Source organism: Pteropus medius, unplaced genomic scaffold (genome assembly GCF_902729225.1).
Source record: "Pteropus medius unplaced genomic scaffold, Ma_sr-lr_union100, whole genome shotgun sequence".
NCBI lineage: Eukaryota > Metazoa > Chordata > Mammalia > Chiroptera > Pteropodidae > Pteropus > Pteropus medius.
In genome coordinates this window covers 6,062,089-6,089,069 of record NW_024350924.1, presented here as the reverse complement: position 1 = coordinate 6,089,069, position 26,981 = coordinate 6,062,089, and the positions used below count along the sequence as shown (strand labels likewise).

At 36.8% G+C, this 26,981-nt stretch overlaps 1 protein-coding gene across 4 annotated transcripts in view; it reads left to right on the top strand.

The window, feature by feature from the left end:
• The window catches only part of DENND2C (DENN domain containing 2C), a 69,470-nt gene that overhangs the window by 24,635 nt on the left and 17,854 nt on the right, over positions 1–26,981 (top strand). For 3 of the 4 annotated variants that reach the window (XM_039841268.1, XM_039841266.1, XM_039841267.1), the window contains exons 2-9: positions 10,657–11,670; positions 12,189–12,325; positions 12,755–12,867; positions 13,465–13,635; positions 16,783–16,879; positions 20,996–21,040; positions 22,807–22,994; positions 26,370–26,479. In XM_039841268.1, the coding sequence (XP_039697202.1) occupies positions 10,850–11,670; positions 12,189–12,325; positions 12,755–12,867; positions 13,465–13,635; positions 16,783–16,879; positions 20,996–21,040; positions 22,807–22,994; positions 26,370–26,479 (1,682 nt within the window). In that variant the 5' untranslated portion in view covers positions 10,657–10,849. The remainder of the gene's footprint in view (positions 1–10,656; positions 11,671–12,188; positions 12,326–12,754; positions 12,868–13,464; positions 13,636–16,782; positions 16,880–20,995; positions 21,041–22,806; positions 22,995–26,369; positions 26,480–26,981) is intronic. The other variant, XM_039841269.1, reaches the window with a different exon arrangement.

The window sequence follows — 26,981 nt, the reverse complement described above, 5'->3', positions numbered from 1 at the left end:
CCCAAAGATGATCCAGTTATTGGAATTAGCCAAAAAGAACTTTAAGTTCTTGCAGTCTATGATATGTTATATAGTATGCAGGAAGAAATTAATATCATGGGTGAAGAGATGGAGTATTTCAGAAGATAAATGGAAACGTTAAAAAAAAAAGAACCAGATAGAATATTTGAAGCTGAACAATACATTATCTAAAATAAAAATTATTAGATGAGCGTAAAAGCAGATTGGACTCTGTTCTGTAGAAGAAATTATTAGCAATCTTGAAAAGAGGTCAATAGAATCTATCTAAACTGAAACAGAGAAAGGAATAAAAGGAGAAAAAAAGAGAAATGAACAGAGCAAGAGTAACTTGTGAGATAATATTAAGTGATATAACATATGTGTAATTAGAGTTCCAGAATGGGAGGAGAAAGAATGGGCAAGGGGAGAAAAATTGGATTTGATAGAAAAGATCAACTAGAATCTAAAAAGCCCTGGGACAGACCTCGGTTAAGATAAATATGAAGAAAACAACATTTAGGCTTATCATAGTCAAACTGCTGAAAAGCAAAGATGAAGAGTAACTCTTGAAGCAGCCAGAGAACAAGAGCCACATTATATTACAGGGGTACTAACGCAAGAATGGTTGCAAACTTTTCATTAGAAACTATGGAAACTGCAAGTCAAAGAATGATAACCTTGAAGAAAAATACTATCAACCTAGAATTCTACATCCAGAAAAATTATCCTCCAAAAACAAAGGTGAAATGAAGTTATTTTAGATTAATGAAAAAGAACATTTGTAGGCCACAGATCTGCACTACAAGAAACACTAAAGGAAATACACAGAGAGCAGTGATTAATCAGGATTTACAGATGAGAAAACAAACTCAGAAAGGTAAAGTGATTCTCCTAAGGTCACATAGCTACTAAGTTGCAGGCTTAGGACTTAAACTCCATTTCTTCTGATTTCTAGTCCAGTACCCTTTGTTTGGGGAACAGTAAAACACATTGAGTGGGAAAATCAAATGACTTTGGAGCAGTCACATTGAGGTCTGAATCTCAGCTCTACCAGCTGTTGGAACTGTAGACTATGGAGAAGGCCTCCAATCTCCATTTTTCAGATAGAGAATATGGCATAGAGAGATTACTACCTACTTCATATGGTTGAAAGAGGGATTGTAATGTTTGCTAAATGAGCTTACACATTGTAGACATAAAATAAGTATTAGTTCTCTTCTCTTTTTTCTACTATACTGCTTTGTTTTAAAAATCAATAGAGGATTTTTTTTTGAGGGGGTCATCTTTCCTGGAGATTTTTCTTTAGTCTTATCTTTTCTTGAAATAAGCCACTCTAATGACACCAATAGTGATTCCGTTTCCATGTGGCTCTGTTCCTTCTAGCGGCTGAGTAGTTGGAATCCTTTTGGCACCCATTTTCTTCAGATAAACAGCCATTCTAGCACTAAAGCTGAAACTGGCACTTGAGAAGTAGGCATCTACATCTTAAACTCCCTATTTTCCCAAGACAAAAGAAGAGCTAGGAGCTTAAGGTAAATCTGCAATGAATAGTGTAGTATTCTTGGGGGATACTGAGGAAGAAATCTCAGATTATTTAGATGTTTAAGAATATGGTTGTATGACAACTTGTTTTAGATTTCCTGATCAAAATCTGTGGTTCAAAGAAAGGTGATACCAGTTCTACAGAATTTAGCTTGACTACAAAAAATGATTTTTGTTTAGAATAATTAATATCTTATCCAGCATATATTCACAGTCTCCAAAAAGTCCGAAATTCATGACACATATGGATTCGAAGCTTCCTTTGCACCCAAGCAGGAAGCCTAATGTGAAACTTGAATTGGAGATTAATGTCTGTCAAATTGTCCCATAGGCGAAATTCACTCTTAGTATATTCTTTAGTAATGTGTTTAGTAACACTATTTAATTAAATGATCATCCCTTCATTATTAAGGACACAGAAGACTAGTAGCACCTGCTCTTAGAGTCACTAACTTCACCAAAAGAGACCATTTGTTTTTAAATTTGGTGTTGGCAGTGTTGTCCCTTAAAATATTTAGATTTAGGAATTTAAATCCTGTTGGTGTTTTTCTTTTCCTTTTTCCCTGTGGGAAAGAATTAGAGAGCTAGTGGCTCTGGCAGAGGAAAAACAAGTTGAAATTAACTGTCAAGTTTTTAATAGTAGCTGTGATATAGAAGAAAACCTTGGGCTTTGTAAATTGGCAACCTAGGCAATTCATTTATCTTCTCTCAGCCTAAATTTGTATTTTTACCTGTAAAAATGTACACAGTAATATATATCAAGGTTCTTATTAAAAAGGAAAGGAGATAGATTAACTGAAACTACTCTGTAAATGAAAACACTACACAAATTAATGTTGAGGTAAATGGTATGTTTTAAACCCTTTTTTAAAGTCAGGATGATTTTCTCATTTATGATAAGAACAAAAATGTATAGAATTTTCAGAGCGTACTAGATTATTTTACCTTTCATCATTTAAAAAATTAACTTTATTGAGATATAATTTCATACAATAAAATGCAGCCATTTTAATGGTATTGTCAATTAGTTTTGACAAATGTATGCACTTACGTAACTACCATCCCAATCAAGATCTATAACATTTTCATCACCCCAAAAGTTTCCTTATACTCCTTTGTGGTCAGTCCTCACTCCCCTGGCCCTGAGCGCCCACTGAATCTGCTTTCTTTCATTGTAGATTAGTTTTGCCTTTTATTGAATTTCATATAAATGGATTCATACCATATATATTATTATCTTTGTTGCATAATGTTTTTGAGACATTCAAGTTATTGTGCATGTAATTAGTTTGTTCTTTTTTATTGCTGAGTAATATCCTCTTTTATGAAGCTATCACAATTTGGTTATGATTCACTCATTGGTGGCCTTTCATTTGTTTCTAGTTTGGGGCTATTATGAATAAAGCTTCTGTGAATATTCATGTAAAATCATTTATGTGAGCATATGTTTTCCTTTCACGAAGAATACCTTCGAGTGAAATTGCTACCACATATGGCAATCAAATGTTAAATTTTATAAGAACTGCCAAACTTTCCCAAAGTAGTTGCACTATATTAACAACCAGCAGTGTTTGAGAGTTCCAAGTGCTCCAATACTTAATATTGTCATTCTTTTTAATTTTAGTCAATCTAGTGGGTATATAGTGGTATCTTGTGTTTTAATTTGCGTGTCTTTGATAACTAATCATAGTGTGCACCTTTTCAGGTACTTTATTGTACTTATTGACTACCCATAAAATCTTTTATAAAGTATCTGTTCTTATCTGACACATTTTAATCGTGGTGTTTGACTTACTCAGTTTTAATAGTTCTTTATGTATTATGGACTTCAGTCCTTGTCAGATTTATGTGCTGTGAATATTTTCTCCCTTTCTGTGGAGATAATATTTTTTCCTTTCTTCTACTTGCTTTGGGTTTAATTTACTTTTTTTTTTTCCTTCTTAAAGGAAAGCCTTGAATCATCGTTGGGTTTTTTTCCTTCAGCAATTAGGTGGAATAATGACACTTATATTTAACTACAGGGTTTAGAAGAGTATAATATTGAAAAGAATAGTACATTTAATTCAGGATTGGAAGTAGGATAATTTAAACAAAAGTTAAGCTATAGTTTTTAATCTGGAGAGAATTTTAAAATAACTTAAGTGAGTAAAATGTGTTCCAATTTAAAACACCAAGAAATAGTATTCTCATTTATTGTTTTTTAAATGTTTTTCTTTTTAAATATGTGTTTATTTCCAGATATTTTGGGATTTTCTGAATATCTTTTGGTTATTGATTTTTAATTCAGTTCCATTGTGGGTTAGATAGAGATCATTCTCAGATAGATTCCAATCCTTTTAAATTTACCAAGTCTTATTTCATGGCCCAGCTTTTGGTCTTTTGGTAAATATGCCATGTGTACTTGAAAAGAATATGTATTCTGTTAGTGTTGGGTGTAGTGTTCTAAAATATCACCTAGGTCAAGTTGATTGATAGTGGTATTCAAGTCTTTAATATATTTTCTTATTTTCTGTCTATTTTTCTATCCATTACTGAAGAAGAGTGATAAAATCATCACGAAAATTATGGATTTGTCCATTTGCCCTTTTAATTCTGACATTTTTTGGTTCTTCCATTTTGTAACTCTTTTATTAGGTCCACGAACATGTAAGATTGTTAGATCTTCTTGATGAATCGACTTTATTATCTATTCAAAATGTCCCTCTTTATTTCTGCTACTATTTCTTGCTCACAAATCTACTTTGTCTGATGCTAACATAGCCAATTCAGTGTTCTTATGGTAGTGTTCCCTTAAGTGTTTATCTCTGTAATAGATCTATGTCTTTATAGTCAAAGTGCAGTTATTATAGAAGCAATGAGTTAGGTCCTGCTTTTTTTAAATCGAGTTTGATCATCTTCGCCTTTTATTTAGAGCTTAGCCCATTTACACTTACCATAGTTATTGTTATGATCAAATTTAAGTGTACCATCTTACTATTTATTTTCTATTTTCCCATGCGATTTTTTGGTGGTGGTTCTTACGGTTCTTCCTCCTCTCCTCGCTACCCATTCTTTTCCTGCATGAAGTATATGTTTTAGAATTCCATTGAATCTTTTTTATTAACTTCTTGGATATTTCCCTTTTTTCTTTTAGTGGTTGCTTTAAAGTTTTCAACATACACTTTTAACCTATTGTCTTCAAATAATATACCACTTCCTATATAAAGTAAGAAACAGTACTACACTTCCATTTTTCTTTCCCTTCTTGTGCTTTTGTCTGAGATTTTACTTCCACTTTGTTATAAATTCTACAATACATTATTTTGTGTAGTTTAAACTGTCTTTAAAAGAGATTAATAATGAGAAAAATGTCTTTTTTACTTATCCATGTGTACATTTTTGGTTCTCATCATTCCTTTGTTTATATCCAGATTTCCATATGGTATTCTTTTACTTTAACTTGAATAAATTTCTTTGACATTTCTTATAGTGTAAGCAGAGCCAACTCCAATGGTATATGATCAGCGTAGTTGCACAGGGTCCCACACTCAGGTCTCCGTGGGATTTTATGCTCTGCAGTAGCCATCTTGAAATTCTGATAATTTTATCTTTGAATTTGTATGTTTAAAGTGAAGGTTGATTGAACAGTATAGTGAGAAAACCCTTAGCTGCCCTCTCCAGCCCCCTGGCACCGCTGGCTCTGCCTGGTTTTCCTTTCCCCAACCACACCCTGTGACCCCTGGTGTGTGAGGGTTGAGGTTGGGCGTGTACATCCCATGGTACCTTGAGGCAGGGCAGGACAGTGGTTATCCTGTCCCACTCTGGTAGCACCATGGTATATCTGGTGAACAGCCAGGCAGAGACCTTGGTTTCGTAGGGCCAAGCCTATTGCCCACCCAAGTCCAGATCGCAAGCTTGTTCTGTGCAGAGGTTTAAAGATCTGTGGGGTTTATCTGTCTACTATGAGTTGGGGAGGCAGGCCTATGAGATGGGGAGACACCTGGCTATACTTGCCCAGACCCTGCCTCAGGCAGAGCATGGCATGTTGATTTGGTGGCTGGCAGGAGGGGGATTCCAGCCACCATTAGGCCCTAGTTAGCATGCGCAGGCCCTACATCATGGGGCTGGGCCCCCAGGTTCTGCACTCACCCCAATAGTATCCTTAGGCTCGAGCATTCTCTTGGCTGATTCCATGCCTGAGGAGACCGTTTCTTCCTTCTGCCAAACTTCTTGAACCTGGCTGTGTTTGTGTCTTCTTGCCAGCTCAAGGTACCCTTTAAAACAAGCCACAGAATAGAAATTGTTTATTTTCAGTGATTCTGCATACAAGTTAAATGCTCTGATGTTTGCATTTAAAATGTCATTCATTGCACAGTATATAGAGGAATGAGAAAACACATGCTAATTTAAATTTTTAAATTTTGTTACTTAAAATAATATTAAATAGTAAGTAGAAAACACCATGGCAAGTTGAGAGACCAGATGAAAACACCATGGCAAGTTGAGAGACTTCAGATAAAAAGGAAAAGTGTCATAAAGCACTTTTCTTGCATTTTGAACAAGGGGTCTCACATTTTCACTGGAACCCAAAAATGATGTCATTGGCCCTGAGTGCAGGTTTGCTGTTGACAATTGTCGCAACTTTTGTTTAACTGAATATGTCTTCATTTCACCTTGTTGAAGGATAGTTCTAGAATTCTAGATTCACAGTTTTTTTCCACCCCAGAACTTTAAAAGTTTTTTATTGTTTTCTGACTTACCTTGTTTTCTTATATGTAATATATTTTTTCCTTTGGCCACTTAAGAATTTTCTCTTTATCCCTGGTTTTTAGCAATTTGATTACGGTTTGCTTCGATAAGGTTTTCCTTGTGTTTATCCTTTTTGGTATTTGTTGAGCTTTTTGGATCTACTGGTTTAGAGTTTTTATCGAATTCAGAAAATTTTTCAGCTTTTTTTTTTTGAAATATTTCTCTTCGGCCTCCCCATCCTCTTTACTTCTGGAATTCCCATTATATGGAAGGTTAACTGCTTTATATTGTCCCGGTGAGGCTGTCTTTTTTTGTTTTTTATTTAGCCTTTTCTTTTCCTTGAACTTCAGTCTTTGTTTTTGTTTTTGACAGTTTCTAATTGCTACTTACTCAACTTTATTGATCATTTCTTCTTCTGCTGTATCTGAAATCTGCTATTAACCCATTTGTGAATTTTTCATTTCAGAGAGGTTATTTTTCAGCTCCAGAAGTTCGTTTTTTAAATATTTTACATGTCTATACTCATGTTCATGGTTTCCTTAAAGTTTATGAATGAATTTAAAATATCTTACTTGAAGTCCTCGTCTATCATTTTTGATTCTATTTCTGTTGACTGATTTTTCTCTTGATTGTGCATTTCATTTTCAGGCTTCTTTGCATGTTTAGTGATTTTGATTGGATGCTGGGCATTGTAAATGTTACATTGCTAAGTTTCTAGATTTTGTTGTCTTCATGTAAAAATTATTGACTTTTGTTTTTGTGGGCACTTACATTTTTTATGAATCAACTTGATCCTTTTGAGGCTTTTTTAAAGCTTCGTTAGGGTTGCTCTAAAGTACCCTTCACTCTAGGGCTAGTTTAGTTTAGTCCAACTGGTAAGCCATCACCTTCCAGTGTCTCCACTCAGTTACTTGGGTGATCGACAAGGCCACTTCTCTGTAGATCATTGGAAGGTGAACATTTCCCTGACCTTCGTGAACTCTGGGTCTTAGTCATCTCACAGTTCCCCCATAGTTGTTCTTTCCCTATTGTTTTGTTCTTCAGCATCATGAAGCTTATCCATTAGCAGCTTAGTATTCAGCCCAAGACTCAAGTGGATCCTATGTGAATTTCTGGAGCTTTTTCTTTGTGTTGCTCCCTACTTTCTGATACTCTGCCCTAAAAGTTCCATTTGCTTCAGCCCTTCCAAACTCTGATCTCTTTATCCTTAACTAAGCAAGGTTACTTTTGCTTCCAGGGCAAAAGCTGGGCCATCATGGTGCCCCCTTGTTTTTCTTCTTTCAGAGATCACAGTCCTGTGCTGTTATCCAATACCGGAAAGCATTTATTTCATATATAAGTCCGGTTTTCTAGTTATTTATGTTGGAAAGTCAAGTCTAGTCCAATTACTCCATCGTGGCCAGTGGTGAGGGTCTTCCTGGTCCTTTTCATCCATTTCCTTTCTAAGTAAAGTAAAAATTCATGTGGCTTAAAATTAACCATTTAAAATATACCCTTTGTCAGTTTTTAAATCAGCTTTTAAAATGTTCCAAGCTCTTCCTGTTTTGCCAGATGCTTATATTTAATCAGATAAAATATCTTAAAGAATTTGGAGTGAGAAATTCTCTTTCAATATTCTTTCCCAAAGAGAGTTTCACTTACCTAAATGGATTCACATTGGTTTCTTTTAATATGTTAAAAACATAGAACCCCATATATGATACATTATATTATAAATTACATTTTAAGCTGATAACTTTTAGTTGATGTATTTCTTAAATGAAAGTAAATACTCAGAAAAGCAATAAAAAATAAAAACAAAGGGACATGATTAAGAATCACCTCTTTGGGAACAAAGAATAGAAAAAGAAGTTTGATTAGTACGCTTTACTCCAAGCATTCTGTTTTATTATACTTTCAAAATCACACTTAATTTTTCACATTCTTCACAGTCTCATTCCCTGAAGAACTGAATGACCGTTGCTATTTCCTCTGTTGAGATCATATTGCCCATTGTGGTTACTGTTTGCTCTACCTTCTTTGTTTTGTGAGTCCTGCTGAACTTCATTAGTCTTTAATAGTTGAAGAAGTCTTTGACTCATTTTGTGCTATTAAAAGAAAAAAACCAAACAATTTTAAAAATCGTTGAAGCTGTTGTATTTTTTCAGCCTGTATTTCACTTAGAACGGTTGAAGGGAAATTGATAAAGCAATTTCTAGGGACAAATATGTGAATATTTGGCTTTAGGGAGTTTTCATAAGATGACACTTGGAGAGACCTAGGACTTGAAAGCTGAGCCAGCCTGAAGGAGTCAGAATGTCCTCTGATAGTGGAAGTAAAGGCAAGAAACTCAAGAAGAGGTCAAAGCAAGAAAGAATATTGCAGACCAGTTGAGCCATGGGGGAGGAGATTCTGGGGTAGCAAAATGGCTCAATTTAAATTAGATTAAAGGGACAGTCAGATGTGAGATGCTTGTAAGGAAAAAAATGGAGGCAAACCTTGATTTGGTGAGTGAGTCTTATTTTTTGGACGGGACAGAATCACAACTTGTATGTAAGAATAGGTAAGTCTTACATTTTGAGTTAAGTTAATTTGGCATAAATTAGAACTGTGAAATCAGACAAAGACATTCTCTCTACTATCAATACAGGCATGGATCTAGTCACAATGCATTGAAACTTTTTTGTTTTTGAAATAATTTGTCCATTTTTTGAAAGCTACAGTGTATTAATACACACATTTAGGAGCAAATAGCATTTATTGTTATACTATCTACCTGTGTCTTATGTTGCTATGCTACTCTGTTACCACTGAAATACCATCAATACACATTATTTATATTTGTGTGTGAATTTCAGAGATTAAGCCATTTGTTGCTAGTAATTTTCAAGTTAAGATTTTTTTTTAGCCCTAGCAATTTTCATCTTTTTCTTCTCAGTTCGACCCGTTCATACTTAAAACACATTATCTGGGGAAGAGTGAGGAGAATTAACAAGGATTGCCAAAATCCTCCGCAAGGCTCCCAGGAGACAGAAAAATACTCCCCTCTTGTCTGTAGTGAAGAAAACCTGAGTCTCAAGGATACAGTAAAGTCTTTAGGAAGTCTCTGTAAATATCAGAGTCAAGGAAAGGATTTTCAGAGTTTTAATAATGAACAATAGCTGATTGGCTCTTCAAATTCTATGCATTAATCTTTTCTGGAGTTCTGCACAACAGCTTTGATATTTTGAGGGTTTTTTTTTTTTTTCACCCATGCGAGTTTAATTTCTTGAAGTCTTTTAGAATGATGTTCTTTGCATCAGACCCCCATCCAAGTTTATTTGCTGGCAAAGCTGGTTTTCCTGCAGACTTGTAGGAATGGTTTAAATGAAAGTTGATGGAAATCTTGATTAGCAGTTGCTCTGCCTAGAATAAATTTTGTGTGTGCACTGTGTGTGTGTATCAGTTTTGGTCAGCTACACTCACGGAGCTGGGCCAAGATGTTTTCCTGCATGTTAATCAAGGCCACACAGACAAAGCTCAAGGAAGGATGACCACTGCCTCAGGAAGTTTTGAATCAGTTGCTATTTATAACCAGAATACAGTAGAAGTCGAGACCAGGTCTTCACTCAGTTCATAGGAAAAGTCCTCTGCCAAATTTTATATTTGAGGAAATAGTTTATGGACCTATATGAGAGAAGCCTCTATGTGAAAGGAAGGAATATGACAATGACTGTAAGTATTTTTGCTGATTTGGGTCAAGGGTGTGGTGACAGAGATGTGGAAAGTTCAGTCAGTGACATAATAGATTATTACATTCTAAAGCAGGTGATAGTTAATGGCACTTTGGATTCACTTTAGCATTGTGCATATGGAATTCTGTGTTCCTAATAGTAACGTTGAAATACGGGTGCGTGATGGGCTAATATTATCTCTCGACATAGGGCAGGAGGAGGAGAATTGCTATTGGTGTGTTTCTAGACTAACTGGTTCTTCCCCTGGATCTATACATAAACCTTTTGATTATATGAGATATATTTCTGTACATGTGTGCTTGTTATAATAGTCTATCGATCCTTGTTTCTTTAAAAGGTTTCATAAAGAATTGATTTATTATAAAGTAATATTGTATACTACTATGTGTAATCTCTTATAAAACCTCATTCTACCTAACTTCAGGAAATTAAATATGGTAGAACATAAAAGCTGACAATTTGAGGAATACCACAAGTAATATTTTCTTTGTATCAGTATATCACCATCTTAGGATCGCCTTTGTGGAGCTGAATTACTTAATGGCTGATAGGTACATTTTTTTACACGTGCAGTGTAAATGAATTATTTAGGGATAGGTGGGCAATGTTTTAGTAAAGTTTAAATTAGAAGATTATAAAACCATGTTAACATGTTCTCGTCTTGTTTTAATAGGATTATTCAAGATAAAGTTGCAGCCATTTTCAAGAAGGATCAATGATCAGAATTTTTCTTTTTACAAAGAGATTTCCGAGTCAAAGATGAAAAGAAAATGCTGGAATTATTTGGATTCTAACTGACAGGATAAAGAACACGGTATTTCACAGTTACTTGTAATGGGACCTTGGTAAAATTCATCACTCTTGTTATGCACCCAACTGGGAACATGGATGTTGGTTTTTCCCGTTCTACTGTTCAGACACTATCAAGGAGCCACTGCAAAAACATCAAACAAAAAATTTCTCAGTGGGAAGGAAGAACTAATGGTATATCTAATCCAGATAAGTGGCACTCAAAGGACTTTGGAGTGAAATATAATAATTGTCATCAGGAGATTCTGAAGAACAATCCTGTTGCTGAGGGAAAGAGCAAAAAGTTGAATGGAACCAACTCTCAAAACGTCGGTCTAGATATTAATGACGATGCCAAAAGCCATGGCCAGAGTGAGGATGAAAATGAGAAACGTGAATATGATGATACACGTTTCTTTAAAAATGAATCAGAATCCAATTGGGTATGTTCTCGAGTCAAACAAATTGAAAGCTGGAAAGAAGTCGTTTTGGATCCAGAGACTGCATTACCTCTAGGAAATTTCTATACCTCACCAATACTGTGGAAGAAAATAGAAGCACTTCCTCCTGACAAAGTCTTGAATTTGGCTTTAGAACGATGTGACTCTTCAGAAAAAGAACTGAATTTCAGAGTTCTGGATAGTTCTTATGGAATAACCAAGAGCTTAGAAAATATTTACTCTGAACCTGAGGGACAAGAATGTGGACTTTCTATAAATCCTTTGCCAAAACCTCGTAGGACATTCAGATATTTATCTGAATCTGGTGTGCCGTATAAAGAAAGAAACTGTGACAGAAAATACTGTGAAAATAATTCTTGTGCAGAGTCGTCTTTGGCCTCCTCTCGGGAACCTGAATCAAAGAAATATGGCGGGAAAATCAGAGGGAGGTCTAAAAGGTATGTTTTAATTTGATAGGTGTCATGATTAGTAAGTATTTTCCTTATAGAACTCTTGAGCAACTTTTTCTTTTTCAAGCCAATTTTCATTTCCCTGCATGGGTTACAGCCCTAATTTGATCATACGAATGTTGTAACCCAAGGGGAAAATATGTACAAAAGGAAATGGTGGAAGTATGGGTAATATCCAAGGCGATCTACTGACATCACAGCATCAGAAAACTTTCACTTTCTGTCTTTACGAATGTGTAGGGAAGTCTTCTTCTTCTTCATTTAGAGCATGCTGACCTTAGCCTCCTTTTTCTTTTAATTTAAGAAAGGTGCCCAGTGAAGAACGTGAATGTAAATTGGCTAAACGCCTTCAATTTTCTCATGGTGCATATAGGACATCAGCCTGATTTATTACTCTTGTGTATCTGATAAAGCACCTTTGTAATTTTGTGCACAAATCCTTATCATTTTAATGTAAAGACTAGTATTTGAAAAGATACAATTTTAAATATATCTCTTTTCATAAGGAAATCCTTTGAATTTGAAGACATTCAGCACTTTCGAAATCGGAACACAGAGAAAATGCACGAAGAACTTGGAAGAAATTCTGGCTCAGCACTTTATTACACACAGTCCCAGGACAATATCTATGAAGATATCCTATGTAGGTATCCACAGACTTTGCGATTAAATTGAATGAGTATGAACTTGGTGGAGCCCTTAGCTATAGGATGGTTTGTTCTTTCACAATCAAGCCTATCTTGCTCTAGATTTTTCTTTTTAGTATGGAAACCTTTGTCGTATAATTTTGTTTATTCTTTAATGGATTTTACAACTAGTTTAGTGGACTGCTCATTTCAGAAGTGGATGTTTATAGTGTAATATTTCGAGAATTCTTTTAGCTTGGTTGGATGCCTGAGTGGTTTACGAGCTTAAAGTGCCATTGATTTTGAGACCCACATCCCCTATGGCAATGTGGAATAGAAAGCTGAACATATTTAGTCAGTTTTTAAAATTTCTTTTCCTAGCTGTAGTCACTTTGTTTCCATTCAGTTATGTTCCTCTAAACTTATTTTTTCCATTATTTTTCAAGATCCCACCAAAGAAAATCCATATGAAGATATTCCAGTGCAGTCTTTCCCCATGTGGAGATCCCCTTCAGCATGGAAGCTACCGCCCCCTAAAAGTGCTTTCAGAGCACCCAAGGTAGAACCAGAGAGTTAATATAAGAAAACATTAAATCTTGTTTATAACTCCTACAAAAAGGTCAAAATGGTTTAACAAGGGCCAAAAGTAAGAGGCACCGAAGTATGGGGTTTTATTGTTGGTGGTGGCAGTTTTCTGTTCTTTTTTTTTGCGGGGGTGGGGTCAGCACACAGCCATTTGTTTTCTTTGAGTTGGGGGGATTGTTTGTTTTTTTAGTACTTCCAAAAAATTGAATATGAACATCTTCAGACAGGCCGTGAACTTTTTGCCTCACTGTAGTTACCACGACTCCCTGTTAGTCTCACATCAGCCTGTGGCCGAAGTTTCCTGTCTGATCCCTGAAAACATTCACTACCCCTGCAAGCTAAGGCTGCCTTGAGTTCACGAGGTTCTCTGAACCGTTGTTTTTTGGAAATTCGATTGCATTGTAGTAGAATTTTGGATTAGAACCTTGAGAAACTTCTTTCCAAATGGTGAAAAGGAAATTACGGTGTCCTCACGTGAGATGATTTTAAAGGAAAGATAAATATTCTTTGACTTTGAGAACACAGGCGTTTACCAGATGACCTTACCCTTACCATACACCTTCTGTTTTAGCTTCCTCCCAAACCTCACTTCCTCAACCGGAAGACGATGGAACTGAAGAACTCACAAGCTTACTTACGGGCAAAGCTCACTAAAGACACCACTTTGCCCGTCACTTTAACTGAGTGGAAGCTTTTCCGAGCTGGAGAAGTTGCGAACAGGAAAAGGAAAAATCTTCCAAGGGTAAGGACTCCAGTGCTTTCGTTCTTTGACTTTCATTTCAACATTTTCATAAATGAGAATAAATAAGCTTTAGACTGATATGAATAATAGGTTAGAACTGACCTACTGGAATTAGAAGATTTGGAAAACCTTAGCTTAAGTTTTAGCTCATGCAAGAAAAATGTATGAATGGCTTTTGCCAAATTTTTTTTTATGGATTTAGAAAATCGATTTTAAATGGAAGGCTTCACTTCAGGTACTTTAGTTCTCATTACAATCATCTGCCTATTTCAAGGAAGTACTGGAATGTCATACGTAAGGACATTTTATTAAGCCGGCTTCAGTGTTCTCACTCATTTGTATAATTGCCAAAGTGAATTCAGTTTTGTGTATGTGTTTTCAGATTTTCAGTAATGACAAAGTATATGCCATCGATTTGGGGCAAATATTTCCATTCAGAGGAAGGAAGAAAGAAATTTGACTACTACTTGGGAATAGAAATTTGTAGTAATTATACTAAATAAATGATTTCTCAAGGGAGAAAAGGGAATAAGTCTGTAAATCATCTTGACTAGAGCAGTTGGACCAAAATGAAGAAATTGGGATAATTTGTAGACATATATATATTTTTAGGAGAAACACTTAAGAAATTAGATGAAAATATTTTAAAACCCTTTATGTTACTTTGTTCTTCTGTAATTCAGAATGTTTTCAGGATTACTATGAAGAAATGAACAAATCCGATCATTTAAATTTGTAGTCTATACTATAATAAATAGTATTCCTTTCCTTAATCCCATCTGAATTAGCTACATGTATTGATTTAGCACAGTTTTTCTACACGATTTTAACATTAAACAGAAGTCATAGCTGTTTCTTGGTTTAGTAACTGCTGATTGGTTCCTTGGGAAATATCCTGTTCCACAATTACTTTAATTTTTCTGATCTATTTCCTTCCCCTCCCTCTTTAATACGTGAAGAGTTAAAGACACAGTTTCTAAAAAGTACTAAACTGATCTCTCTCAGTTAAAAAGAAAACTTTTAGCTGCTTATTCTTCTGTGTGTGGCGAAGAAGAGTTAACAATCAGAGGTTTCAAGAATTGCCAGGCCTCCTGCAGTAGTTCTGTCCTGGCACAGCAAAGCAGCCTCCCTCACAGCCCAGAAATAACAGATCATGTGTTCCTGGGGGCAAGAGCAAAACACGAAAGGGATCACATGTAAGATGTGGTTCTTGGAATGACATTAACAAATATTTAGGAGTTATGGATCGTAGAGTTTAATGAGACCTAAGGAGATTTGCAGTGCTTTCGATTTCATGCCTTAGTGTTTTATGCACTGCTGATCCCCTGAGTGCTTGAAGCTTGTTCTCTTTCTGCTTATAGGTGATATGGTCCAACTTTTCCTTTTCTGGTATTTTCCCAAAGGTTCTTTTTTAAGAAATGTGGGATGGGGGAGGATGGTGATGGTGATGAGCTCTTGATTGTCAGGCAGGAGCAGACTTAGCATTTCTACCTGCGACCCTCCTTGGAATCAATTCTTTTAGGATGTTCCATTCGCAATGCAAATTTTGGCTTTAGAATATCTTCAAGAGCAACATTCCATCAGGAAAGCAGTTCTCATCATTTCCTCTTTGATGACCAGAGCTACCCCTGAAAGAGAAACTGGTTTCATAGTTTGAAAAGCACTGATCTTCTCCATACGCCTCTCCCCCACCCTTCCTTTCTTTCCCTACTGTGGAAGCCCGTGTGGAATTGTTTGCTAGAGCAGATTTCCTAATGTGTTCTGTAGTCCATGTCAAGTATGCACAGCAGCGTGGTTTCTGTCATTTCCAAGGATGTTCTACAGTATTGCTCCCACCTAGAAGATAAGTGCAGGCTCCTCTTCCTAGCTCAGGACCAAATTTAAATTTTATCACTTAACCTTATATTTCTAGAACAGATAGTTCCCTTTCCTTTATAATATTTGAGTATCCTTTTCAAAGGCACATTAATAATTATACTACTTGTGTGTCATTATGTACCCAAAATACATGTTCAGTCTCATGCATCTTTCCTATAGCCCCTAACAATACCTTTTTATGTTGGATTCTCTTATTTGTTTTTTTAATAATGCTGATATTTAAGAACTTAGTTTTTCACTTGAATGGCAGCTACAAAAAAAAAAAAATCTTTAAAAGAAAAACTCATCCAAAAATGTGGGAATAATCTGCATATTGAAAGCACATGTTTCTCACATGTTATTTTTCTTGCGCTGGACTGATTCACTGCCTATGGATTGCCAGGACTGCCAGAGGAACAAGCACAAAAGAAAAAACAGGAGCATTGTTCTCAAGCAACTTTTTTTGGTTATCATCTTATATAATGTCCCTAACAGTTGTAATTCTGGGCATTTAAATATGTTAAACCAGGATTGCTAGGGAAAAGCTCGGAATTTTAAGAAAGAGAAAAACATCCCTGGAAAAAAACTAATCAGTTCTTCCTTTTAAAAGTGTCCGTTGATTAGTTTTAATTCTTTCCTTTTTTTAAGCCCAGTCTGTGTCTATGTGTGTCTTTGTCTCTCTTTCACACATACCTCCCAGAAGCAAAGAAATAATTCTAATGAATAATGTTTATTAAATGGAGTATAGTTTTTGAACTTGAGCATATTTGACAGTCTCCTGTTTTAATGACATGTTTCTAAAATAAATGGTAATATAGAGTACTCCCTTTGACAAAAACTTTCTAAGCATGATTATCCTCTCTTTGCTAAAAATTCCTGGAAGCAAAAATAACTGAGCCTCACCCTGCCTTCCAAGTGAATAAGTATTCCACTTCCTATTCTGGGCAAGCAAAAACTTGAGTCCAACAGTAGAGGCTTGGTCACCATATGGAGTGCAGCAGCCAGATTTCCTGCATGTTGTGACAGGGGATAACAAGGAAAGAGCCTGTGCTGAGTTCCTCTGGAAAGGAAATATCCTTTCCTATTTCTTTTACCCATGTTATATGGACTTTGTGTTAGAACAAAATATCATCTTTCTAAAAATCCTTTTAGATTCCAGATTGAGAAGTGTAACTTTTTATTTACAAAATGGACCTTTTTCTGAATGAGAATCACTAATAAGTTAATATCACCAAGCTGCAAAACTTGTTGGTGTTGGTTTTAACTTGTACTTTTCTGGTCTTTTTTCAGCTTGTGTTGAAAATAGATGACATATTTGAATCAAAGAGAGGGAAGAAGAGAGTAAAGTTACACCCTTACAATGGAAAAGACGTACCTCCCTCGAAAGGTAAAAATTGTTCCAGCTACCCATAGCTTTCAGCATATGAGGGGAGAAAAATTATATAACTTAATGTTTGATATGATTTATAATTTTTGGTTTACTTTCTGTCTATCCCAATTTAATATAAAACTTTTTTTAGGATAAGGGACTATTTCTTATTCTTCTTCAAATCCCTTTTATTTGGTTCTGTACCAAGTAATAACCATTGGATGACTAAGTAAATAAATTAAAAAATAATTATAAACCAATGAGTTAATTTCCATAGGTATTATTTTATAGTCCTACTTTGATTTATAGTCACTTTCCACTATAGACTCAGTGGAGAAATGAAAACATTAGGTATTTATAGATCGAAGGTAGGTAGTACTTACCATGTCATCTAATAAGTTCAGTAGTTTTATCCTTCAGATGCCTAGATAAAACTTACGTTGTCTTAATTAAAAAACGTTCAACATCTGTAGCGAATTTTAGAATTTTCTGAAAAACTTATGCAAGATTCTTAATGTGGTTGTCTGGCAAAGGATATGTAGAATTTACGAGTTCTTGTCTATGAGATTCATAAATGAGAAACAACAGCCCAGTCATACCAGAAAAGAATTGTTTCATATTTTTGCAGACTTTCAAACACAGAAACTTCTTAAGTTCCCCAGAAAAGCTATTCCATATTCTAACAATTATTATGTGAAAATAAAATTCTTCGTGCTATAATTCAAGACTCTTTCTCCTTACTCTGGGATAATAAAAGTCAACTGGTTACCATTTTAAATGTATTTATATTTTCAAAAGGAATTATTAAAACACATTTCAGTCTTCTGCAGAAATACTTTTGATTATTGTTAATAATAGGTACCATTTACTGAGTGAAGTAATAGTTTCTTAACGCACTTAATCTCATGTATAACATACCACTACATTAGGAGGTGGGGACCGTCCTAATTTTACAGATGAAAAAGCTGAGCCAGAGAGACAGTGTTGATTTGAATCAAGGAACATGGAACCACAAAGTCTTATCCTTTTCTGTCCTGAACAGTTACTCTCAATTCTTCTCACGAACCTTGATTTTTAGCAGTTTAACTATCTCCTCTCCATATCTTCACTGAGAATATGACCAAAGGCTTTTAATTTGTATTATTCAGAACTAGATACAGAAGATAAAAACCGATGCCAGATATTATGCTAGAGCCTTTCAGACACATTGTCATTAATTTTCTAAATAACCCTATGTGGCATTAATTTCAGTGTTTTATAGATAAGGACATAAATTATAAATTGCAAATTATATACAATATCAAGACACTGGGGCCATGACAGATTCTTAGAGAACATTATCATTTTCCCAGATTAACAGCATTCTATTGATAATTCTACTCTCCAGATATGCCACTGTAAGTGGGTCATTTGTATACTGTATGCCTTAAAGTTTAGGAACATTTTAGGAAATTTGGCTCTTAGATAAGTTTTTGAAAAACCCTCATTTTTTTTTGTACTATGTCGTTATTGAAAAAAAAAACAACATTAACAGCTAACTTCTAGCGCATGCATGCACACACAGACAGTCCCTAAATTGTAACTCTTTCCTACAAGTGATTTCTCCTTTTGCATGGCTCAAAGGAAATATGCATTTACCCAGTTTCTGTGACCAACTCCTCCAGTAAACCAGAGGAATTTCTCTCATGCATGAGGATCTCCCAGCTCCATAGTTACTGTTCTCAGATTTTTGTTTTCCTCTTCAAGCTTTTGTCTGTATTTCAACGATGCCTAGTAGAACCAGATAATTATGTTTACCTACTGTCAGTACACGCTAAGCCTTACTGAATCTATTCCAACCTAAACATTGCTTAAGATTCAGTTATCAGGTGTTAAAGAATGATTTATTACCATTCTTCTATTCTGTTGTTATAATTTTGTGTTGAAGTCATGTATGAAAAAGGAACAACCTAGTACTTCTTTTACCCCAACAGATTCTCAGTAGATTTTCCTTTTGGCTAATAAACCCCTTAACCTTCATTCAGTGTCTCAGAATGCAGATCATCAAAACCCATAGATGTGAATATATTAAAACCACTGAAATGATCTTTTATAAGGTCTTTCCCGGTTATATTACCTTTCCTCCCTTCCCCTTCCTTTTCTTTCTTTCCAGATACCTTATAGGTTCCTAAGAGGTGCCTGGTGCTAAAGATAAAAATAGGACTCAATAGAGCTCACAGCATCTGCTCCTTCATACTGAACAATATTTTATAGCCCCAGTATACTTTTCATCATGGTGGTTAATTTGAAGTTATACATTTAGAGTACACAATATTTAAACAGCTACTTTTTCTGTAACATCTCTTATGTACCTTTTCCACCTATCTTATGAAGAAGCAGTGTTTTTAATGCTCTGTTATTCCTTATTATAAAATTAAAATGAGCTCAGCAAGAAATTATAATAATATAAGATAAAATGAAAATCAAGAGTTCCCCAAACCTCCTACTACTCCAGAAAATTTTATGCACTCTCTAACATTTTTTTCTACCCAAATAGTTTTATACCATTCAGAATTTGTATGTCTTGCTTTAAAAAAAAAATGTAATATATGTTGGAGCTCTTCCAGTATCAACACAGAAAGATCCACATAGCTGTACTGTATTTCTTTGTAGAGAAGTAAAAGAATTTTATTTAGTAGGCAGACATCTTGGATGTTTCTAATCTGGTATTTAACCTGTGCATATTAAGTTCTCTGTATATACATACTTCTTACTCTTCAAACAGTGCGGCAAGATACATCTTTTGGCTTATATTTTTATATATTGGTAAGAGTACATCTGTGGAATAAGTTTCTAGTGGGGAACTTAATTAAGGACTATATGCATTTAAAATTTTTATAGCTGCTGCCAAGTTGTCCCACAAATAGGCTGATCATAACACTTTGTTTCTATGAACAGCATTTGAAAATGACTTTTCCTCATAATCTTTACTGATACTGCGTTTTATTAAAGTTTTTTATTTTTCGTCAATATCATGGTAGGAAATTTTATCTTGTTATTTTAATTTACATTTCTTTAATTATCAGTTTGACAATTATCATGTTTATCAGCAGTTACAAATCTTTTCTATGGATTATCTATTCCTTCCCTTTATTCATTTTTCTGTTGCACTATATTTTCTCTTATTTATTTGTAACAGTTATTTGAATGTTAAGAAACTTAGCCTTGTGTCTGCAGTGTGTATTACAAATACTTTCCCAGTTTATCGTTCGTTTACCTTTTGAAGTTACTAATGATTTTTATTAGATAGAAATTTTACATTTTTATATAATCCAATGTGTATACATTTTTTCATTTATGCTTCCTAGGCCTTGTTTTTCCTGGTACCTTAAAATTTTTCCCTTTACAGTTTTAAATTTTGCTTTGACTTTAACTTTTTAGACTTAATCTAGAAATTTTTCATTCAGTTGTTCATATTTTATTTTGTTTTGTTTGTAAATTGGCCGTGTCTAGCATTGTGGTCCAAAACACTCCCTTGTAAAAGCGTAGTCCTTTATCTTCAAGACACTTAAAATCTGTTTGAGGAAAATAAAAGCAGTTCAAAGCAGTCGGAGTACTATAAGAATTCAGAGTAAAGGAGAGTTCAAGTTGGCCCTGAGGTAGTTTAGCGATATCACAGAAGAGTTAGAATGTTACTTCATACACTTATCTGGTAATCTGCTTTAGCCCCACATTTTCCCAATATTCTAAATTTAGATTGTGTCCCATGGTGAGATTTTTGTTTAGCCACGTTGGTATTCTACCCTTGATACCTTATTCAGGAACTTAAGACAAGGATATGAATGTAGAAATAGAATCCACTCTAAACTAGACTTTTAAAAAGTAGTCCGAACTACTGTTAATTTCTAGAATTAGGGATGAGAGGAGAGCTGAAGAAGGAGTTAAGGTATGAGAAGAAGACGGAATAGTTTCTTCTCTGAGCTTTCATTTCTTTTGTGACTGCCCTGCCCTGATATAACTACGTGATTTGGAGAAAGGCTCAGCATTCTTATTATTCTTTACTCCAAGTCCCCAGGTCTGTGGAGATTTTCTGTTGTTCTCATCGTCATGTGCTTCTACTGTTGGAAAATACAAATAGAAACTCTCTCTTTTCAGGTGAAACCAGTGGTAACGAAAGTGATGGCGAGTATCTGCCAAAGAGTGAGTGAGTCAATGGGCTGCTCCCTTCCTCGTGATGATCATGGTTATAGGTGGAGTGGCATCCTCCTTTTGTGATTAAGCATGTTTTTCCCACACAAAGTTTCATTTTGTGGATGATTTCTTCACTCTAAGAAACCTGTCGAGATTTAAGGAACTAAACAGTATACTGTCAGACGTTTGACAGTATTAAAAATTTCCCATGGCAGAGTGAGGCAAACTAGTATGGTTCTTAAGATGGAATGTCCTCAGGGGAGTGGCTGAGCTGCGTGTTCAGACATATGTGCAGAAGTCTCCCAGCAGCCAAGACAGGGTGTGTGTGAATCATCCTGAGACAAATATCTAGCATAAAATATCTGATTTTTCATAGTCTCTCAGGAGTCATTAAGTAACTTTGATATCTCTGACATTGAGATGAGAAACATTGATCTCTTATTCACAGGCATTTATATTCCAAATTATTGTGCCATTTACTTTCTTTTGGAATATAGAATATGGCCGTATAGTCAAGTATCCTTCATCTAATGGATTTTCACAGCAAGTCGTTTAGTTCATGTTTAACTGGCTGGCGTACCGAGGCATGGAAAAAGTGGAAGACATGAATTATCAAAGACGAGTACAGTGCAATTTCAAGTCTGACACTCTGATCTTATGATTAATAGTCAGCTGCTCCCCCACTGGCTTGAATTGCTTCAGGTGTTTGATTCTGTAGCCTGACCGAAGGTGAAACTTAAGTCAGCATCAGGTTCAACCTGGATGCATAAAGATGACTAATTCAGTGCTGTTGCTACTGAGAAACAGAATCTAAAATTTTCTTGACTCGAACTGAGCCCTTTGCGGGTAAGTGAAGCTTTGCCTCGAGCGCCGAATGTACCGGATAGTCCTGGGAGCCACTCCTACATGTATTTTTGATCCATAGTGTAACTTCTTTGGGGGGTGGAATGCATCATATCTCGAAAGAAAACCAAAACAATTAGTCAGAGGATGAGGCTGTCAGTGGTTGGCACGGAACGACACATATTCAGGTCCCTGGGACCCTGAGACTACTTCCTCCACAAGTACCACATTTCCCCGAGTGGGGACGACCCCAAGTTGTTCAGGATTAGAGATACATGAGAATAAAGGGTACATGCTGTCCAGTTTCGAGTGGTATTGCTTATAGTATTTAAATAGTACACTTTCATAGTTTCATTCTTTTGAGAAATAGTCTGCTAATGTCTCCTGCTTCGATTTCCCCCTTCATTTAGCACGTTTATTGGTACAAACATATGTCCCTTATGGCACTGTGAGATGCCAAGGAAACAAGGGGAAAAGACAGTGTCTTTAATGTGAGGATAGCGTTTGTTTTAATTTTATCAAACTTGTCCCTTTATGTACTTACCTCTGTAGGACTCAGTTCTTTTATCAGACACCTCCCTGCCCCGCCTCGTAAGTTCATGGTATGTGTTGTCATCAGTGTTTTTACCTGACATTTTCTTCATGTCCTCGTGTCAGGCCATGAAAGGTGGGATAGCATGGAGTATGTGCTGGGACACACACAGAGTGTCTGTTGGGACACAGAATGTCAGTTCCACCACAGGGCCCCAGGTGCTTGTGTCCCCAAGTGTATCATAGCCCTAACAGGTATGTCTGCATGGCAGACATTGGTTAGCCACCATTCATTCAGCTGTCACCGAGCGAAGATTAGTCCTGTATGGGTCATGGCCTCTGGGTGCCAGAGGGAAGGTAGGGCGACCAAGGAAAAGCAGGGCTCCATGGTGTCATTACAGGTCGCCACAAGCGCTTAGCACAAGTGCAGCAGTCCTCCAAGAGGAATCCCCACTACCAGACCTTAGAGCGGGACCTCATCGAGCTACAGGAGCAGCAGCTGTTCGAGCTTTTCGTGGTAGTGTCTCTAAAGAAGAGACCATCAGGAGTCGGCTACGTTCCCCAGGTCATACAGCAGTTCCCTGGCCAGGTAGGCGCAGAGGGCCAAAGGCACTCGGCCTGTGTCTCCGCGTGCATTTACTTCCTCTCTTCTTGCTTTTTGTTAGCTCAGTCAGCTTCTGCTAATACTATACTTCTTGTAGGATCTGGTAAGTGGCTCTGATGACATGCCAGGCATGAGCTACAACCTAGCAAGGAAAGAAAGCTCATTATCCAAGTTGGTTTTATTTTTTTTGCTCAGCCGTTTACTAAGTGACTTATAGCAAGTTACAAAGCCTCGATTTCCTCATCCTTAATGAGGGGGATAATAAATGGCAGCATAGGGTAGCAGTTTAGAGCACAGACTCTAAGCAGACCATCTCCGTTTGCCACATATTAGCTCTGTGGCTTTGAGCAGTTACTAACTGCTCTGTGCCTCGGTCTCTTCATTTGTAAAATGAAGATAATCATAACAGTGTTTACCACGCTGAGTTGGAGTGAGGACCAAACGAGCTGTATAAGGCCCTGGGAAGCAGTGTCTAGCATATAGTGAGCACTATGTAATGCTACTCATTTATAGTGGGGATTTAATGAGATAATGTACATAAAATACAGTTCTTGACACATATTAAACACTTGACAAATGGGAGCTATTATTAACAACATTATTCGGTTTGCTCTGTCTTTTTCAAAAAGTGATTCATTCGTTTAATCAGATCTTTCTTAAAATACCTACTATTGCTGAGATCAGGTGCTAGGAATACAAATGAAGAAGGTCTTCTTGGCCCCTGTCCTCACAGAGCGTGCAGCATAGACCTCAAATGAGGCTTTGTAGCAGCACATACAAAAAGAGAAACATGATCATTATGTCACAGCTTGCAGACTGGCGGCCCCTGAGCAAATTGAGCTCGCAAACATGTTTTTTTTTAATTTGTAGTGTTTTTCTAATAATAACAAATTATTTGTTGCCAATGTTTAAAATTTAAATTTCACCTAAAAATCTGCATTTCTACTTTTTCCTGAGAAACTGGAAAGACCACCAACACTCAGCCTGCATTCCTAAGTGGCAGGAACCGGCTGATGCTGAGTAAAGCAGGACCAACGTCATGGGCATGTGACTAGCGCAGTCACAGAAGGCCCCTCACTCAGAAGGGCCCTGTGCTGGGGGTTTAATGCTCTGTAGTCATCACTGAAATTCTGAATAATTTTGTCTTTGAATTTGTGTTTTGTAAGTGAGATCTCGTGGGATAAAGGGGCATGTGTCTGTCTTCAGGCCTGGGTTCATGCATGGTCTCACCTCCTGCCACCTTTCCAGGATGGGTTCTCTAATTGTCCTCTCTCCTGCCCCCTGGTTTCCTGGAACCTATTTGTTTTTCCTTTCCTATCCCTATTCAGGGAATTCTGCCACTCACTGTCCCTGCCAGGGGCTTGGGCATAGGCAAAGAGAGGGTTGGGATCAGGCAGCCATTGCTCCATAGCATCTCTAGGCAACACGTGGTGGGACCCTCCCTGCCCTGGGCTGGCACTTGTGTGCCTGTGGGTGGCTTGGTGGGGCAAGCCTCTACACCACCCCCAGTCTAACTGCCAAGCACATCCCCGTGTGGAGGCTGCACTCCTTGGGGCTTGCCCGGCTGCTGTGGGTTGGCGTGGTGGGCCTGTGGTTTGCTCTGGCTCTAGGGAGACGTCAGGCCCTACTTCCCCACCCCCATTGGGGACACAGTTACAGTACTGCGGCTGGCCAGAGGAGAAAGCCAGCAGCTCGTGGGCCGCTTGTGCACCAAGTTGTGGGCCAGGATCCCTGGGCACCCGTGAGGGGCTGCACTTGTCCCCCAGGATCCTTGTGCCTGAGAGAGCCTGACATTAAATAGCAAATAAAAATCCCATTACAGGTTGAAAGAGAGACCACAGTAGACAAGAAAAAGTTTTATATTTAATTTTTCCTGCTTTTTGAATAAAGAGTCCACAGTTTTATTCTGCACTGTGCTCTGCAACTTCTATAGCGGGCCCTGGTGAGCAGTGGTGCCTTTAAATAGGGGCGTTGGCTCACTCTTCAACCTACTCCTTGGACCACTTCTGTCATTTAAGTTATCTGTTCAATCCCTTTAGGACTTTGAATTTATAACCGCGATTACATCTTTCACTACAAAAGCTAGTGAAGCACAGCTGTACCAGAATCTAAGAGGTATTTCCTGCATTAAGGAAGGGTTCTCCATTTTTAAAAGAAGTCCTCAACAACATCTCTACTGTAAATAAATCAATATGTTTAATTTCCTACCAAAATCTTCAGTGTAGCCTGAGAGCACAGTGTCACAGCCCTGTTTATAACAGGACCTTAAGAGTTAAAAATAATGGAATCTAGATAGTCTTGAGAATCAAATTTTCCATACAGAGGGAGAGCTGAATTCCCCGCCCCTAGTTTTGATCAGCCTTATATTTGCAGAGAGACATCTCGAGGCTGAACCTGTTTTCAGCACAGCCTGAATTAATGAGCTCGGAACCAGATAAAGATCCAGTTGATCTGGCAGTGATTCGGGTGTCTCTAAGCAAGTTACTCAGCATCTTCGTGCATTAGGCACCCGTAAATCAGGGAGGGGGAGGGATGACTGCGCTCCACATTATCCCGTTGTGGAAAACCTTGAATGCAGATGATTGTGAGTCATTTAACAATATAATAATAATAGAATGTCATACAACTAAAATGTTATTAGAATGCTTTTCCATTTCTTAAGAGCTTAAAATTCAAGTGACCCGGAACAGCTGCATGTTTTGCTTTAGAACTGAAAGGATAGGTCGTTTGTATTAGTTACACGAAGGCAGTATGGAAATTAGACTTATCATCTGATTTTTTTTTTAAAGTTAATTTTCTTTTGGTTTAACTAAATTGAGACTGTCCTTTAAAGTACAATACCGGCCTTGCACAAAAGGGTCTTCCATGCTAAAATTTTACAGGAAGTTGCAAACCAGTAATTAGGTAGCAAAGATTATATGCTAAGAGAAATGATTATATATGGGGTGGATTCTAAAAATAGTCTCTTTTCTAAATAACATTCATCTGTCTTTTCAAAACATCTTTGATTATTGATCAAAAAGTATCTTGTGCTGACTAGGTTTTTGCTATTAGTATATTTTAGAATAGATTTTTATTTATTTTATGTTCCGTGTGCAGTCAACTCTCTTACATCAGTCGGATCTCCACAATACCATTCCTATGTAAAAACAGGATTCTTATTCTGAGTAACCCTGTTCTCAGTGCATCTTCTGTGATTACCAGTCTTGGCCTTCTCATTTTGTTGAACAGCAGGAAACTACGCTGAGGCACTACTTAGGTTCAACAGAGGCCTCTTCCTCAAGACCAAGCTGAGTATTTTTATTTCTCTTCTCCACCTACAGAGAATATTAATCATCTATATTTTGTTATCTTTTTCAGAGTGACCATGGCTTTAAGCAATCCAAAGACACCGAAGAGAGGCTCAAAGTGATCCCCAAGTTTTGTTTTCCTGATTCAAAGGACTGGGTGCCAACCTCAGAACTCAAGAGGTAAATAGTCTACACGATCTGATATCTATTTATTGGAACTGCAAAACTAGAATCAGAATGCTTGAGAAATGGGGAGAACCAGTGATGACGCTGTGTGGACACTGGCAGGTCAAGGATGCAGTGGGAGGAAAGGAAGAAACAGAATTAGAACATTTCCTATGTGGGACTCGAAAAAGAAAGACATGGAATGATTTCAATATCAAAGGGAAAACAAGTTTGAGAGTGTCTTCAGTTTGCCAGTTCTGCAGGAAAAGAAAGTTACACTTTACATGCAATCAGAAATGCCACCAAGTGGACAGAAAAAGAAAAAAGCCTTGACCGCAGGGACTCAGAAACAGATAAAACAGCAATGTTTGCATCTGGTTTCCCCCTTGAGCTGATAGACAAGGCCACAGCCCTGATTGTGTGTTCTCCTTTGGAACTTGTATGAAGGGAGGCTCCAGTCTGAGGTGTGCAATGTATTGAGTGGGGAGATATAAAGAATTTCTTCCTGGTATCTAGA